Source organism: Nothobranchius furzeri, chromosome 14 (genome assembly GCF_043380555.1).
Source record: "Nothobranchius furzeri strain GRZ-AD chromosome 14, NfurGRZ-RIMD1, whole genome shotgun sequence".
NCBI classification, from domain to species: domain Eukaryota; kingdom Metazoa; phylum Chordata; class Actinopteri; order Cyprinodontiformes; family Nothobranchiidae; genus Nothobranchius; species Nothobranchius furzeri.
The window spans coordinates 58183239-58202282 of record NC_091754.1 but is presented as its reverse complement, the minus strand read 5'-3'; the positions used below and the strand labels follow the sequence as shown (position 1 = coordinate 58202282).

Below are 19044 nucleotides of genomic sequence, written 5' to 3'. Positions count from 1 at the left end.
TTGTAAACATTGATTTATTAAAAGGATTTTAAAATGACAAAAAGCTCCAAATCTAAAAGTACTTAAACACATTGTTAAAATGGCCAAGGGTTTACGTTTAAAACAGACATCGAATGCTCCCAAACATTCACAAAACAAAGTCCACTGACTTAAACACAAGTTTGGGAGCCAAGAGGTAACCAGCACTCTGGTCCCTCGTCTGTTAAAAACCTCTAAAAGCTCTTAAGCTTCACTAAGCTTAAAGAACTAAAACCCCATTTAAAAGCCATTAAAACACAAACAAATGGAGCACATGAGAGAACTGGCACAGATCCAGTCTTTCCTATCCTCCTGGCAGCTCTCCCTTTTATGCTGCTCAGGAGGTGATCAGCCCAAGTGAGTGCAGCTGTGCAGGTAGGAGGTGGAGGAAGCACTGATTGTACTCTGCAGTGTCAGATTTCTGAGGCAAACAGCAACAGCCTTAACAGTTCCCTCGAAGCTGGACAGGAAACTGCAGGATCTAGGACTGAGCAGCTCCCTCTGCAGCTGGATCCTTAACTTTCTGTCTGACAGACGCCAGGTGGTCAGACTGGGCAGCACCACCTCATCCCCCATCACACTGAACACTGGTGCTCCACAGGGGTGTGCGCTGAGCCCTCTCCTGTACTCACTCTACACCCACGACTGCACGGCCACGAGAAACTCCAACATCATTGTGAAGTTTGCGGACGACACCACAATGGTGGGTCTCATCACCGACGACGATGAGACGGCCTACAGGGAGGAGATCAGCGCCCTGACCCACTGGTGTCAGGACAACCGTCTCACCCTCAACGTCACAAAGACAAAGGAGATGATAGTGGACTTCCGGAGGAGCAGAGGAATACACACCCCCATCACCATCAACAGCGACGCTGTGGAGAGGGTGAACAGCTTCCGTTTCCTTGGAGTCCATCTGACTGAGGATCTTACGTGGTCAGTGCACACGAACAATACAGTGAAGAAGGCACAGCAGCGCCTCTTCTTTCTCAGGAGACTGAAAAGATTTGGCATGAGCCACCGCATCCTCAGGACCTTCTATCGCTGTGCCATTGAGAGCATCCTCACTGGATGCATCTCCGCCTGGTATGGCAACAGCACCGCTTACAACCGCAAAGCTCTCCAGAGAGTAGTGCGGTGTGCAGAAAGGATTATTGGAGGTGAGCTTCCCTCCCTCCAGGACATCTACAGGAAGCGGTGCCTGAGGAAAGCGGGGAGGATCATCGAGGACTCAAGTCACCCCAGCCATAAACTATTCAGACTACTTCCATCAGGAAGGAGGTTCTGCAGCATCCGGTCCAGAACCAGCAGACTGAGAGACAGCTTTTTCCATCAGGCCATCAGACTGCTGAACACGGCGCAGACACCTCACCCTCACTACTGAAACTCCAACATTACACACTCCATACATTAATGCCACGGTTTTGCACACACCAGCCTCTGTATATTTATATCTCTTATTTTATTGTTTACTTTATTCATTTGTAAAACACATATATACACACTATACACACACAAACACACTCACACGCACACACGTAGAACAATATATTAAAAAAATAAAAATAAAAAATATATATATACTTGCATAAACATTTAGCAATGTATATACATTACAACTTATACATATTATTACTTAGATTAGCCATTTTTATATTTTGCTTGTTTTTACGTTACTGTATTTTTGCACAACTCTGTTGCTGTGAAGCTCGCACACAAGAATTTCACTCGCATGTACTGTACCAGTGTACCTGCACATGTGGCGTGACAATAAAAGTGATTTGATTTGATTTGACACAACCCCCAAGGTTGTAGAAAAGGGATGTGACAAAGCGGGTTTTGCTGTCATTACTCCATTTACATTAAACCAGTATGCTTAAAATAAGCTAGTGGCCTTTTTTACATTTTGTATTGTTTATGTGCCTTTAAGAAGCACAATCTGTTTCCTTTCTAGTGGAGGCTGAGAACAGTCCAGAACGTATGTTACCTGCTGTGGGCTTTTCTAATTTCACCGTTTCTGCCTTCTCCAACTTGTATTTTAATATTTATTGTGTTTACTTTTGATTAGGAGAATTCTCTGCTGAAGGACGCCTTTGAGGCAGCAAGGTGGTGTGGCACCAGATCCTTCAGAGGAAAACTTTCCCTTCCCCAGGTCATCACCATGGACAAGGAAGTTTCCTAGAGGGCGGTACAGATGTTGCACGTGTGACGGCCTGGATGACGATGATGAGGAGCTTAAACATGTGAGGGAACCGTTCCTGTTCACTTTTAGTTTGCAGGAAGACTACGAGGAGTTCTGTGTTGAACTTTGTGGCAAGAGGAAGATAGAATAGAATAGAATAGAATAGAAAACTTTATTTGTCAATTTCTTCAAATGTGCTTGTCATACAAAGGAATTGAAATGACGTTTCACACTGTCCCATGCGTAGACATTGACAACATAAAGTGCAGATGCACAACAAAAACATCCCTAACAATAAGGTAATATTAAATAGGTAACAGGATAGACAAGACCTAACCTATAATCAAATAAATTAAATAAGGTGTTCCAACAGTGTTCCCTGGAAGTAGTGACTGAAGTTTGGCAGCAAACATCTGATTATTCTGGTCTGATTGGACTTTGCCCGAGTGGTTATTCTTTTCTTAGCCAGCCCCGGGGTTCTGGTCGTGGTGGAGGCCTAGCTGTTGTTTTCAGAGACCATCTTCCATGTAGCTCTACAACCTCTGGTCACTTTGCTTCCTTTGAACTGCAGCTGATTAAAGTCGGGCGTAAGGACCCGTTCTACTGTGCTGTGGTTTATCGTCCACCTGGTCCAAACAGTTCTTTCCTTCAGGAGTTTAGTGACTTTCTATCCTTTCTATCCTCCACTGTGAAGCTGTCCAGACTGGTGATTGTTGGTGACTTTAACATCCACGTTGATGATCCCTCCGATCACTTTGCCGTTACACACCTGCTTAGACTCTATCAAAACCTGGATGGTGGGAGCTTTCTTCAGCTGAATGAAGATAAGACTGAGATCCTCATCTGTGCCCCAGACAAGCTGGTTCCCAAAGTCAGAGACACTCTTGGTCAGCTTGCTTCCCACACCAAACCTTCCGTCAGGAATCTTGGCGTGACCTTTGACCCAGCTCTCACCCTGGACTCTCATGTCAGTTCTCTTGTTCGCTCTTCCTTCTCCCATCTTAGGAACGTTGCTAAGCTGAGTCCCATTCTGTCCCGCTCTGAACTTGAGACAGTTCTCCACACCTTCATCTCCTCACGCTTAGACTACTGTAGCTCTCTTTTCACGTGTCTGAGCAGAACCTCCCTGAACCGTCTACAGGTGGTTCAGAACGCCTGTGCTCGGCTTCTGACCAAGTCCTCCAAACACACCCACATCACCCCGCTTCTCCTCCAGCTTCACTGGCTGCCAGTCAACTTCAGGGTTCATTTCAAGATCCTGGTTCTGGTCTGTTGGGCCTTACATGGACAAGCACCATCTTACATTGGTGATCTTCTTAGTCCCTACACCCCCAGCAGGTCCCTGAGGTCCAGTGACCAAAGCCTACTGGTTGTGCAGCACCAGGCTAAAAACCAAAGGTGACAGATCATTTGCTGCTGTGGCCCCCCGACTCTGGACCTCTCTCCCCCTGAGCCTGAGATCAGTGGACCCAGTGGTCTCCTTCAAAAAGCAGCTGAAGACTCACTTGTTCAAGCTGGCTTTTGTATGACCTTCTTCACCACTCTCTCTTTATTCTGCTCTCCCCACCTATTCCACCTTCCTCAGGATCCACTGATTTCCCTCTTTCCTATTCACTCTCTCTTTCTTAACATTTTTTCTTTTAAATCCCAATTGTCTATTTTTTCTCATTTTAAATATATTTTAAAACATTTTCTAAATGCTTTTTATACATTTACATTTTTTGTTTTTGTGAAGCGCCTCGTGATTTTTATCTTGAGAGGCGCTATAGAAATGATATTTTCTTCTTCTTCTATAAAACACCATGCAATATCCAATAATCCAAAATTGCGTGCCCTCGCTAACAACTGATAACATTTTATTACACACTACAAAATGTAATCATAAACTGATCACTTCAACCTTGAAGTCCTGAAAAAAAAAACACATAAAAAATAAAAACCCTTTTCCATTAATGTGAAGAACCCACTAGCACCCAAATTCAAAGAAACACATTCTAAAATTATACCCAGTGATTACCCTGTTGGAGATTTTTTTTACATCAAAGATTTAAGTTTGAGACTGACCCTGGTTTTTTTGCTCCTCTGAAGCAGAAACAAAGCATAGTTTTACAAATATCTGTTAAGGTCTTATCCTCTGACATTCATGGTTGGAGCTCACCCAAAATCTCTAATGTATCTTCCTTTACATCCAAAGATGATCTTTATTACATGGACAATCTGAACTCTGATATTTCTGACACTGTCAACCTTCTAATTAATTTGTGTAAATATTTTATTCGTAATTGTAAATAGAAGAATACTACACCAAGCTTTTTTCTTTCTGTTTTTGAACTACTTGACGTAACATTTTAAATGTCCTAAATGCATCTATAGAATGAATAAGAAAACTGCCATAATTTACCAAAAGGTTGCAGAATCCCTGTTGTTTTAAATAGGCCTTGCACATTTCATATCAGTCTTTTTTTTGTGGAAATTATTCACTTAATCTTTCTGTACATGAATTGTTATAACAATGTCAAGTTCCTGGCTTGTTTTGTAAATGTTATTTGATAAAAAAAAAAAAAAAAAAAACCTGCCCAATATGGCGCCGAGGCTTGCATGCAAATTTTCTCATTTCCGGGGAATGATGAGCCGGCCGGAAGAGGAGGAGACTGGGCTCTTCTTTTCCTCGTGTCTTCTTGTTAAATCACGGAAGAGAAGAGAAATAATGGAAGTCAAGTAATGCACCTCAGCGTTGTTTGCCTACCACCACAAAGCCCTAGAGAAGAAGAAGAGATGCCTTCTCGTAGAGATTCCAGAACAAATTCGCCATGGAGCAACGGAGAGGTGAAAACCTTCCTTTCTTTGGTGGCGGAGGAAAGAATCCAGCGCGAGCTGGATGGCGCCGTGAGGAACGAGAAAATATTTCTAGAGCTCGCAGAAGCCATGGCCACGCATGGCTTTAACCGAAGCTCCAAACAGTGTCGCGAAAAACTTAAAAAGTTAAAGATTGAGTATAGGGCGGTTGTACTCCACAACGGTCTGAAAGGGGTAGATAAGCGACGGTGGAAATGGTTTCCAGAAATGGACGCCATTTATGGTAAAAGGCCCGCGAGCAGCGTCCGTGAGAGTGTCGTGGATTCTGCGGGTCCATCTCCAGTTTCCAGTTTCACGTCGGGAATCGGTGAGTTGGGACTTATCATGATATTACTAGAACGTGATGTAAATAGTACCAGACTCAATCACACGTGGTTGCGCTTTTTGCTTACTGTGCAGACAAAAGGCTAGCTCTGCAGACTAGCTTTTTTTTATATCTTTTATTTTAGCTTTATTTAACAAATTGCAAGTATACATCAAGAGAACACAAGAAGCGTACATACAGATGAATACATTTAACAGAACATTCAGCCAGGGGGATTAATTATACAAATATATGTAAAATCTACAAGCATCAATTGTTTTGAGAGCCTTTTTGTTAGCAGATTGAGAAATTAGATTTATATATAGTTCTACATATTTAAGAAAATACGAAAAATAATGGCATCTTATTAGCTAATTTACATTTATGAATGTGGAATTTAGCCAAGAGAAGTAAAAAGTTTATTATAAAAAAGACTTATCATACTTTTTTTTGGAGGGGGGGGGGGGGGGTAAAAAAAACAAAATGACACATTTTGCCTGCTTAAAGAGAAATCCTTAAAAATATGCTGAATAATAAACTCCTTCCTAAACCTTTGTGTGAAAGAGCAGTGCCAAAACATGTAACAGTTTCTGGATGACCTCCACAAAAACCGCATTTAACATTAATATGTCTTTTAAACTTCACCATGTAGTGCTTTGCAGGGTAAATTTTAGGGCTGCAGCTATCAAATATTTTTGTAATCGAGTACTCTATCGAATCTTTTTTTCGATTAATCGAGTACTCTAATAAATTACCCTTTTGTGTTTGTAAACCATTATATCATATATTAATGAGCCAAGATGGCGTCGAGTATGGCTGCCTCGTCGCGAGTTCCACCAAGTTCCAACATTACACACTCCATACTGTACATTAATGCCACTGTTTTGCACATACCAACCTCCGTACATTTTATATCTCTTATCTTATTGTTTACTTTATTCATTTGTATACTTAGATTAGCCATTTTTATATTTTACTTGTTTTTACATTACTGTATTTTTGCACAACTCAGTTGCTGTGAAGCTCGCACACAAGAATTTCACTCGCATGTACTGTACCAGTGTACCTGCACATGTGACGTGACAATAAAAGTGATTTGATATCAAATAGCATGTTATGAAAGACTTCTTAAAATGAGCAAGCAATTGCCAGTTATTCTTCAAGTTTTATTCAAAATTAGTTTGCATAACTTCAGCACTTCAACTTTACTTCACAGTAAACAAATGCCTGTGCAAAAAATAAGTAAACAACCTGAGCTGATTTTCCCCTCGTGTGAGAATCTGCTAGCCTGCAAGCCAGACAAAAACTAGGAGGATAACGCTGCGAGCGGCTGCGGCCCAAACAGAACCAGAACCGCTCACGGCGCAAACAGCTCGCCGGCTGTTTCCCTATTAACACACGTCCGTTTTAATTTCCACACTTTTTTTCTCACACTAACAAGGATTGCCAAAAGCATGTTTGCTGTGGTTTTGTCAAATTATACTGATCACAAAACATGTATTTACTTTCTTTCGTTTTCCTCCGCCACTCATAAATACCCGTGTCCTCCTGCAGAAACCCCGAGGGACAACAGACATCAATAACACAATAGAAAGTCCGACATATTGTGTAAAAACTGCTATTTTTAGCACATTTTAAGTCCGACGTGTTGCTACCAGATGTACGGTGTGAGCTGAAACTGAAGTGCTACAAACGAAAAAGTCGCAGTGTCTGCAGAATATATAGAAAAACAGGCTAAAAAGCATTATCTTGTAGAGGCTCCGAGTCCGCTTGCAGAAGTGACATTTACAGGTGCTGCAGCACGGAGGATGTGGTGTTGTGGTAGGTTAAATCCATTTTACAGTATTTATACTGGACTACGTTTTCCACCTTACGACGTGAAAAATGGTCCCACAACTTTGACTTTTTCTGTCTTTTTCGCACTCCACCGGGGACCACGTTGTTAAGAGAAAGTTAAGTTATATTCGCTACTCGCGTGTGCATTCAGTGCAGTGGGCATGTGCGTCACTTATTTCGGTCCGGGTGAAACATGACCCCGGGCGATTGCAAAGCCATGAATTAATTAAATATGAATTAAACGAATCCTCGAGGCAGAGAATTTGACTCGAGGATTTTTTGTACTCGAATTATTCGAGGTACCCGAGGAATCGTTTCAGCTCTAGTAAATTTCATGAAGGATTTTAAATGACACTTCTTTTACCTTATTTATTAACGAATATTTATGGGGAGTCCTCCATACTGTAGCTTTTTGAAACAAACAGCCTATTTGTTTATTGCTGTTACCACGTCCGTGTAAAAAGCAGACTTTCCCCACTGCTGATTCAGTTGGACCTGATAGTGTAAATTGAGTAGGTGGTAAATTATCAGTTTTTTAAACAGCATTAACTCATTTGCTGCCATCCGTTTCCTGATCGGTAAAGCCATTCGTTGTCAACGTTTCTCCACATTTTTACTGTTTAAGAGTCACAGAACATTGCGCACTAGGATGATGTCGACGTCAAATCAACCAAAACAAAGAGTAGACTCACCTCTTTCATCAGGAAGAATCAGTTCTTTCATAATTCGATGTTGAATTGTGATCGGCAGAAGCTTTTCCAGTTCGCGCCTCACTTTTTTTCACAGCAGCGGCCCAAAACGATCTCCTAACACGTGGATTTACTGCTTCCTGATCGTGTGACGTATGCGGATGAAGATCGGCTTTAGAGCGGTGATGTTTGTTCTCACTGTGCGGGGGCTCGTTCCGATGCCCATGCAGTAAAAAAAATGCCGGTGAACGGTTAGATTTAAAATGACGACTTTAGTCGTCAGTGGCAGTGAATGAGTTAAAGTTCCTGGGGGTATTGAGCCTTTGCACCGACGTCACCTAATCACGTGGGTTCACCATGCTGGACGGCATTAGCATGTAAACAGTGAGCGACACGATTACTAAACAAAGGGAAAAGTAGAGCCTGAAATATTTTTTGCGATCAAAACAAAAACAAAACTCCTCCAGCATTCCTTCAACTACTTCATGTCCAGTTCAGTTATCAGAAGAAGCGCATCTAGCGGGGGCTCATAGAGAGCGGTACGCTAACTAGCTTACCAACGTTAGCTTATGTTCTCTCTGCAGCTGTTCACCGATGTAAACATGTTGCTGACTTTGCCTAAATTCACCCCGCTGGATTTATAACTTTATGTTATGAACAGCGTTTCACTTTACACCAAAGCTGATTGTTAAAAGGTCTGGATCCCTGCCAGCTTCTGTTGCTGGTGGTGTTACCGGGTTCAGCTGCTGCTCTCACACCGGAATGAGAAGATCTCTGAACGCCGACGCTCATATAAATAAATAACGTAATTTTAACACACGTAATCATACATCGGAGCTTTAATATTGTTAATTGTCTGGCTTTACACTCAGGGGTGGACATTAACTTCAAAACCAACCGGCCAGCCGGGCCGGTAACTCTGAATATTTACCGGCCCCGCCAATAATCTACCGGCCCCGCTGGTCAGCTGCCAAAACGAGTCAAAATAACAACTGAACCGTTTTAAATGTAATAAACCTTTATTTTGTACACATTCACAAACATAATAACGTATTCCAAGTTTGAATTTGTTTGTTCCCTCAACAAAACTGTCATCGCATACTTCCGGCATACAACGCAGTACATCACCAACTCCGCTTTGCTGTACTCGAGCCATTGGCTGTGTTCGAGATGAGCCAGTTCTGCACAGATTAGACCAGCGGTGATCGGCGAGCAGTGCATGCCCGTTAGATTTGTGTCCGACTTGCCGTCGACTTGCTCTGACGTCATGCACACGTAGGCAACGATAACCTCGTGAGATCAAGGCGGCCGCAGATTTTGGAGCAAGGCGCTGCAGTTGCTCTCCACCGGCTGCAAAACCTAGATGACGGGAAACGCCTGGCTCTCATCTGATCTAAGATCTGATTGGTTCATATTTTGATCCAAACATCCGGTGGTAGAACATGAAATGTTAGTTGGTCACATGTATTCTGTAAATCATGTTATGTTGATGATGACAACTATATAGGCCATAAAGAGAAATGTGTTTTGTGTTCTTTCGTCACGTTTCCTATGAGCACACTGAACCTACAGCTGCTGACCTTTACTTATTATTACAGTCATGTCTTCATATACAATATATGATATCCACAAGCACGTGAGGATGTGTTTCAGCTGCTAACAGGCACCAGAATTAAAATAAATAATTAAACAAGTGTGAACGCTAACACGATATCTTCAGCCATCGTCACCCCCGAGCTACACATGTAGGGAGATCTGTCCGACTTAAACGCCGGCTTTCAGCCACTCCCCCTGCTGCTTCCGTCTGCTCTCGTCTGTTTTCCAGGCGAGGCGCTGCTCAACTCGAACACGGCCATTCTCTGCGCCTCCCATCGACTTTGAACCTCCAAGAATCATTCCACCTACGCACACGCTTCTCTGCTTCATACCGTTTCGAACTGTCTCGCTTCTCCTCACCAGTTTTAAAGCGTTTTGCCGGAGATTTCATCAAGAAATCCCATCCCTGTGGTGGCGCCATCTTCCTGTGTGCTTGTGTGTTTCTAGCGTGGTTCCACTTCGTCTTTAGTAGTGAACTTATAGTTCACGTGACTAGAACTAGAATTGTGCAGTACGTGCACGAGTCGTACAAGTGCAGTACGTGGCTAGAGGCGTGCAGGTTCACGCGCGTGAAACGAAAACGGCAGCTTCCTACAGGGCGCGGCCATGGTGTAGGTGAAAGCCGGTGTGTAAATGACAAACAAGGCTTTGGCGCCACCCGGGCAGTAAGTCGCCAGGTATTTACCGCCCAACGAGAAAATTTAGCGCCATTGGCGCTCGGGCGCTTTAAAGGTCCACTACAGTGGACGGAGCGCAGCCTCCGTGGTGAAATACCCATTCATCAGGATTATCAATAACTAGTAAACACATGTCCCTGTCTTCCTCGTGAAGGGTGAGATGCACCCAGTACATAAAAAAAAAAGAGAAGACCTTGGGGAGCTTCTTCAAGGTCACTGGGGCAACAACACCAAGACCCTCTCCTTACCAGGAGCAACAGGCTGTTGCCTCTGAGCTCCAGTCTTGCCTACAGTGTGCCAACCTTGACAGTGAAGGGGGACCCACTGGACTGGTGGAAGGAACATCAAAGACTCTACCCACGTCTCTCAAAGCTGGCTCAAAAGTATTTGTGCATTCCTGCAACGAGTACCCCATGGGAGAGAGTCTTTAGCACTGGGGTAGTGACCTGCCTTCGCTCATCTCAAGCCAGATAATGTTGACAGGCTGGTTTTTCTTACCTAGAACCTGTAAGCCTAATTTCCTCAGCTTTTGCTGTTCACAGAAGGCCTTTCCTGTGCAAGCTGTGATTCTGCTAAGTTGCACTTTGTTATTCAGTTAGCACTTTGAAATATAAGTAAGTATGAGTTTTTCTTTCATTACTTGTCTCGTCTAAAATTTCATTGTTCATAGAAAAACGTTGCAACATTATTTGTAATTGGTGTTATAAAAAGACATATTTTACCAGATAGGGTGAATGATCGTGACTAGGGCTGCAGCTATCAAATATTTTTGTAATCGAGTACTCTATCGAATCTTTTATCGATTAATTGAGTACTCTAATACGGGCGACGGTGGCACAGGAGTTAAGTGCTCGCCCCGAAATCGGAAGGTTGCTGGTTCGAGTCCCGCTCAGTCTGTCGCTGTCGTTGTGTCCTTGGGCAAGACACTTAACCCACCTTGCCTGCTGGTGGTGGTCGGAGGGACCGGCGGCGCCAGTGCTCGGCAGCCTCGCCTCTGTCAGTGCGCCCCAGGGCAGCTGTGGCTACATTGTAGCTCATCCCCACCAGTGTGTGAATGGGTGAATGACTGATTGCGTTGTAAAGCGCCTTGGGGGGTTCCAGGACTCTAGAAGGCGCTGTGTCAAATACAGGCCATTTAATAAATTACTCTTTTGCATTTGTAAACCATTATATCAAACAGCATGTTATAAAATATGAAAGACCACTTGAAATGAGAAAGCAATTGCCAGTTATTCTTCAAGTTTTATTCAAAATTAGTTTTCAAAACTTCAGCACTTAAGCTTTACTTCACAGTAAACAAATGCGAGCGGCTGCGGCCCAAACAGCACCAGAACCGCTCACGGCGCATGTGCAAACATGGCTCGCCAGCTGTTTACCTATTAACACACGTTCGTTTTAATTTCTACACTTTTTTTGTCTCACACTAACAAGGATTGTTGAAAGCATGTTTGCCGTGGTTATGTCAAATTATACTGATCACACAACATTTATTTACTTTCTTTCGTTTTCCTCCACCACTCATAAATACCTGTGTCCTCCTGCAGCAATCCCGAGGGACAACAGGCATCAATAACACAGTAAAAAGTCTGACGTGTTGTAAAAACTGCTATTTTTAGCACATTATAAGTCCTACGTGTTGCTGCCAGACGTACGGTGTGAGCTGAAACTAAGTGCTACAAATGAAAAAGTCGCAGAGTGCCCGCAGAATATATAGAAAGGCTAAAATGCATAATTTGCAGAGGCTCCGAGTCCGCTTGCAGAAGTGACGTTTACATGTGGATGTTTCCTGGTCAGGTGCTGCAGCATGGAGGATGTGGTGTTGTGGTAGGCTAAATCCATTTTACAGTATTTACACTGGACTACGTTTTCCGCCTTACGACGTGAAAAATGGTCCCACACCTTTGGCATTTTGTGTCTTTTTCGCACTCCGCCGGGGTCCACGTTGTCCGCCATGGCTTAAGAGAAAGTTAAGTTGCGTTTGCTACTCGCGTGTGCATTCAGTGCAGTGTGTATGTGCGTCACTTATTTCGGTCCGGGTGAAACATGACCCCGGGCGATTGCAAAGCCATGAATTAATTAAACATGAATTAGACGAAGCTTCGAGGCAGAGAATTTGATTCGAGGCTTTTTTGTACTCGAATTATTCGAGGTACTCGAGGAATCGTTTCAGCCCTAATCGTGATTATTATTTTGGTCAAAATCGTGCAGCCCTACTCTTCACCATCTGTGTTATGTTACTGATTGTGTGTGATTCTGAAGTTGTATACTCTTGTCTTCAGGCCAGTCTCTGAGAGAGTTGATCAGCGAGCGACTAGCTGCTGCTGCTGCAGACATATTCTCAGAGTTTGAAAAAACCATCGCCCGATACGAGAAAGAGATCGATCGCCAACGCAGACTGCTGGAGGTCAACTCAGCCAGAACAGGTATGAAACACCAGCGGGACTCGTGGTGGTTCTGAGGACTCGGGACAGTCTGGGTGGATCTGTTTGCTTTTCGACGAGGCTGATTGTGTGCCAAATTACTTTTAACTAGAAGAATAATTTATTTTTGATTAATATGTGACTAAAGGGATTTAATACAATGAAATGCAACATTTTTTATGTATTTTTGGAAATGTAAATTTTTTTCACCCTATTTATATTCATATTTGTCCTTTTTCAATAACATTGACGCAACTAAATGTTGAATTCAAATGAACCAGAATTTTTTATTTATTAAACTCTGTTTATTGAGTATTTTTCATTTTTATAAATATTAACATTTGAACACAAAGCAACAAAAGGAGGAGCGGCCAAACAAATGAACCAGATGAAAACAAATTGTAAATATGTGCAACAACAAACAATGCTAAATGACCTACTCACCTCTCAGTCCACACTGTTTAGAGTTATTTACAACCATTCACTGTTATTTACATCCCAAAGTTACTGATTCATGTGCAAAAGTCTGTAGCAGTTCTTTTTTGCAGAGAGACAAAGAGGAACGTTACATCTTTCACAGTAAACGCTAGAGGTGGAAAGTAACAAATTACATTTACTCACGTTACTGTAATTGAGTAGCTTTTTTGTGTATTTATACTTTTTAAGTTGTTTTTAAAAGCTGTACTTTTACTTGAGTACGTTTTTTAAAAAGAATTGTAATTCTCTATATTTTAAATCATATCCGTCACTGAGTAAAAATAAATTGTAGGCTTAATAAATAAAATATTACGTGTAGCAGCGTTGGAACAGAAAGAGACACCTGCATGAGCGCCACGTCTAAACCGTGTGTGTGTGGGGGTACACTTGATAATGAGGACTAACAACCATTTTTACCGCAGTTTAGCTCAAAAACATCAGTTCAGTCCCTGTGATCCACTCGCTGTTTACCTCCTCTCCTGTGGGTTGGAACCCGCACCTTTTGCGCACCGGTGTGACGTCATCAGAATTCTGCTCGGTTCGGTAGCCGGATTCGGTTCCGTGTTTGAAATGTGTTTCCCTGTTGCTCCGAACGGCAGCGGCAAAATAACGTTCAGCGCTCATAACAAGCGGATTCTCAGCGCTCTGCTCATAAAACAGAAGACCTGCAGGCCTCTGTGAGTTAAACATCCTGATACTGTTCAGGTGTAAACATTGTGCTCCATCCCTGTGTTTGAACTCAAGTTGCTCCTTGATGCCACAGATATGTGATCATTTAGCTTGTTTCTTTATTTTACTCCAGAATAAGAGATTAAATTATTACTAAAGCAGTTCAGTGTAGTTAAATTAGTCATGACCTGTGTGTGTGTGTTGCACATATAGGACTGCATGAGACAGTGTGGTTTCATCAAATCCATGCATCTTATTTCTTGGTTGAAGTAATGGTGAATATGTTTTACCGGTACGTTTTACCGTGCCCACGCCCTATAACCCGGTGTGCCTTTTGTATGTGTTAAATACCAAAAAGACACCCGTAACTGATAGAGCTGAGGAAAATAATCAAATAATTGATGCATCGGGATGCGGACATAAACGATTCTGCATCGTAGAAGAGTACGCCATAATCGATTATAGTGGAATGTAGTTTTGTTTTTTTAATGGCGGCTCCAGCGCAGATCCAAATCTGTCAGAGTGAGCGTCCTCCACATTTACCTCCGCCTTAATGTGGTACTGCAGGGCTGAGCGCTAGAGTTGTCACCCGAGACCAAACCGGAACCGAATCAGCCCGACCGGTTCTGTTGGATTTGGGCCGTGAATTATGTTAATTGAGCGGTTGTCGTGCGGCGCGCTCCGCTCGCTCGATCAGCGACAGAGAGAGAGAGAGAGAGACACTGTCTGCTCAGAGAGACGATCGGAGGACGCTCCTCCAAACACGCGTTATTTTCATAATTTAATTATTATTTCTCCTGGAAGCGCTCAGTCAGACTGCTTGTTGTAATGTAGGGAGAGCCGGTCTTGGGGAGGGGGCGGGGTCAGTGACAGCGGCTGCAGCGTGATCGTCTGTCTCTTTTATTTAGGGACACGGAGAAGTTAAAAGGAGAGAGAAATAGAAGTTCTTGTTCCACTTTATTCTTTTGTTTCATGATGATAAACTGATGTTAAACTCATCTTAAAGAGAAACTGGGAGGAAGCTTTGGTTCATTTTAAGTTACAGGAGGTCTGTCTCCTATCTGCTCCTCCAGAGACAGCATGGACATGAGGGTGAGGGTCCCACAGGACAGGTTAGTGGAAAGGTTGGTAGTTAGCTGGTTAGTGAAGGAGATCCATCAGCTGGGTAATTTAATCCTAATCCAGCCCACAGCCTTCTGCTGGTGTTATTATCAGAAAGAATAAAACACACATCTTAAATATTATTGGAAGTGTAGAATTTGTTTTATGTTTTATTATTTTCTGCATCAAACAGAACTTGATTCATTCTCCAACATTTCAGAAACGAACCACTGGGTTCAAATAAAATAAACTAAGTCAAACATTTCATTTGTTGTTTTTTCTGACACCCTTCAACTGTGGCATAAATATCTGACTCTAGAGCTGCTCAGAGACATTAAACACTCATATGAACCCATTATGTATTTATTATTACATTATGTGTCCTGTAGGTTTTCAGTACTTTTTAGATTTTGTGAGTTTTTGCAAAGCGTGTTTTCTCAGCCTGAGGCGTGGTGTTGAACCAGGAAACAGATGTTTTACTTTGTTAAATCTTCTTAAATGTTTAAAATGTTTTGTCCTAACCTGTTGTGAATGGAGAGCTTTTGAGGGATGGCAGGTTGTGTCAATTACGTTTTAGATATAAAAAAAAATAAAAAGCAGTTATCTGACATCTTCTATTTATCGATGAAAACAAATCAATATGAAATAATCGTGATGCATCGGGATATCGAATCGAATTGAATCGTTGACCCAATAATCGTAATCGAATCGAATCGGGAGACAAGTGAAGATTCACACCTCTAGTAACTGAAGCTGTGCCCTATAACACTGTGCGCCCTATGGTTGTAAAAATACGGTAATTAAAAACCATGAAGCCAAATGCAAAGTTTAGGGCAGAACATTGACCAAGAGGTTTTCCGATTGAGCAAACTTGTAAGAATACATGTAATGATTGCTTAGAGACGGAGCAAGCTAGTCGCCATCATAGCTGCTGGCCGAGTTACATCGATGTAAAGTCATCTTGTTGCCCTCTTGTTACCCTCATCTATGGTCACAAGCTTTGGGTAGTGACCAAAAGAATTGGATCGCGGATAAAAGCAGCCAAAATTAGTTTTCTCCACAGGGTGGCTGGTAGGGCTGAACAATTTTAGGAAACAATTGAATTGCGATTTTTCTAGGAGAAATTACACATTCAGTTCAATTCACGATTGAATAAACGACTATAAACCAGAATTTAGGAGGAAATCATCTATATATCTCGCTCTCTCTCCATATCTCTATTATGGCCAATATTATCACCTCTAGCAGTGCTATGTATTGAAAAACAAAACAGGGAAAATAACCAAAATGTGCAGCTCTGTCAGATAAATAATTCGGCTTGCCTCCAGTACCTAAAGCTGGTTGCTGCCGTGTAACCCCGAATGTATAAAAAGTTGACAATACAGATCCTGGATCAGTCAAGAGCGCTGGAAAAAAAACCACAGCTTTGACGATCACATAATCCCATTTAAAATAGGGCTGAACAATTAATTGCATATGCAATTAAATTGCCATGTGACAAAAAAGATTTTCTAATCGCAGCGGCTGGGATTTGACTGGCAGTGAATGGTTAGCACAATGCTAATGCTAATATCGCCGATTACATTCTTACAAATTCCGAATAAGGAACATGCCAAATGATTACATTTGGAGTCTTGTAAGTAAAACTTGCCATAAATCAAGTAAGTACATACAGATATTTTAGTAAAGCTAGGAAACCATGAGTTTTGGCTAGCAGCTATGGATGTAATTGAACTACGGAAGCTCTGCATGGACAAGATGTCAAAAACTCTAAACACAAAAGACTTCAATAAGCCTGGCGGCTGCATTGCTCCTGAGTAGGTCTGGGTGGGGGTCTGGGGGTGTGGGGGTGGCCAACCCCGTGTGGGGATCTGGGCAGGGCCTTGGGGGTCGGGTCCTGACGTATGCTGCGGGAAGAAGGCGGGAACATGTGGCATTGCCTGGCCCAGGCTCAGGGTCCTCAGGTAGACCTTGGCTCCTCTGCTGTCCAATCATCGGGGTGGGAGATGTTCCGGAGGGGGAGGACACAACCTTACCTGGATGTGCTATGTCTTATATATTCTGGAAGCTGTGCAAATGCAGGGATGGGAGTAGATATTCTGCTGGGATGGGGCTGCGTTGGTTTCCTCTGACTCCGTGGAGCTCTGCAATGCTGCTGCTTTGGGCCCTGGCAGGATGGGCTGGGATCTCCATGCCCTGGGTGGCATTTTGGCAACGGAGGTGCCTATTGGAGCCAGTGGAGGAGCTGGCTCCCTGGAGGGCTTGGGCCAGTCAGCCATTCGTCCCCATCCCCACACATTTTTCTCCTCCTGTTCTCACATCATCACACAAACATGCACACAGGACCTTGGGGGGTGGACAAGTCAGGGGGTGTGGGTATGGACCCCATTTCCGCATTCCTGTGGCAGCCTGCCCCCCAATTTTATTTGCACATTAAACACTTCCACCAACGTCATTCCACACAAACACACACTGAGGGCCTTGGGAGTGAGCACATTCAACAGCATTTGGCAAGGGGATCTTTCAACCTCATCCCAAGTGCCGGTGCCCACTTCCAATTTGAAACTGCACTTAGACACAGAGCACAAGTGGGGTAAGAGAGGTTTTGTGGTGGAATCAGCTGGCGTAGGCCAGACAATGCCTGCACTGCCCGCTCACAACAGCCACGAATACACCTCATCAACACACACCAACACAGTATTTGAGCAGGCGGAGGGAGACTAGAGGTCTTAGCACACCTCTGTTGTCGCTTGGCTTCCCGGGGCTGGAGGCTAGGAGGGGGATCTGGCTGGGGCCTGGGGTGGTGGGTTGCTTTGCCCAGCGTTGGGTGGGGGAGCCTGCTCATCAGCACCCCAGCAGAAAGGGCGAACTCTGGGAACCGGTGATGGTTGTACCCCTTGTGCAGCAGTACCGGGACCAGAGTGAATAGGGTGTGTATGGGGGGCATGAGTGGGTGTCTGGTGTGCATTTTTGTAAGTCTTAGGTTGTAGGAGTATCTGTGAACATGAGGGAGGGAGTGTGTCACTGTGTTTGTGTATGACTTTATGTCAGGTGGGGCCTTTGACTCCTCCCCTCTCCTGGGTCTTCTTTTGCTGCTATACATCTTCTCCTCCCCTCCCCCTGCCACACTTGGTATGGAGCGTGGTGCCTTGGTCTGCCTGAGTGTTCCCAGCTCTCGGGTCAGGGGGTTTAAGATTTTTGTAGTCTGCCTGATCAATCCCGGTGGCTGCCTGGTGGGATCTGAGTCCCCGGGCTGTGTTGGGTCCCCGGAGGGGCTGGTCACCCCTGGGTCCCGGGTCGCTGGGTTCCGCGCTCGGCCGGCTAGGGGGTGGGAGGCTGCAGGCGAGCCTGTGGGCTTGCCGCTGATATCCCCCGGGATAGACTATGCTGGTTGTGGCCCCCCGGGGCAATCCTCTGCACCTCTCGAGGCGGGCAGGGGCTTTTCTGGTTGCAGTCTCTCTGGGGTCCCTGCACTCTGTGGCAACTCCAGGATCTCTGAGACTTGGAGCTCATTCCATCTACACGTCTTTGGGGGGAGATCTGTGGCCGCTCACACTCTATTGAACGCTCCTATAGAGAAACCTTACATATACATGCAAGGGTACACACACAGGTGCTCACATGGTGCTCTCATAAGTATAAATTTGGGCACATTCAACACATGTCTTAAGGTTGTGGTTGGCACTAAATGCACTGTGATTTATTAAAACAAACACAGTAAAACAATAAATGTGACATCTCTTTTCTGCAAATAAATGTTCACAGTTGATGCTAATACCTATGCTCCTTCAAGGGATGTGCTCCTGGCTTCAAAGCATAGCATCTTCAAGTACAACATTTTTCTTTACTTGTGAGTGATTATACATATTAGGGCTGGGGGTAAACGATTATTTTTAAAACGATTATTCTGACGATTATTTGATCGAATAGTCGACTATTCTAATGACTATTTAGAAAATTAGTCTAATGATTATTTTTCTATTGCAGAATTAACAAAAACCAGAAAATCTCAAATAAATTCCTCAAAAAAATTGATAAATTCTTACTATAAGAGAATATTCATTCATTTTATTCATTTATTCATTTGGCAGACGCTTTTATCCAAAGCGACGTACAACAGTTAACCTATAGGGCATGTTGTGATCTGTGGGGGAAACCGGAGTACCCGGAGGAAACCCGCGCATGCATGGGGAGAACACGCAAATCCACGCAGAAAGGC

General features: G+C 43.5%; 1 protein-coding gene across 2 annotated transcripts in view; it reads left to right on the top strand.

Annotated features, from left to right (window-relative positions):
* Window positions 1-4782: 4782 nt before the first annotated feature.
* Window positions 4783-19044, top strand: part of LOC107395602 (zinc finger protein 665) — a 67307-nt gene continuing 53045 nt past the window's right edge. For both annotated transcript variants that reach the window (XM_070544224.1, XM_070544225.1), the window contains exons 1-2: window positions 4783-5363; window positions 12438-12581. In XM_070544224.1, coding sequence (XP_070400325.1) covers window positions 4922-5363; window positions 12438-12581 — 586 coding nt within the window. In that variant the 5' untranslated portion in view covers window positions 4783-4921. The remainder of the gene's footprint in view (window positions 5364-12437; window positions 12582-19044) is intronic.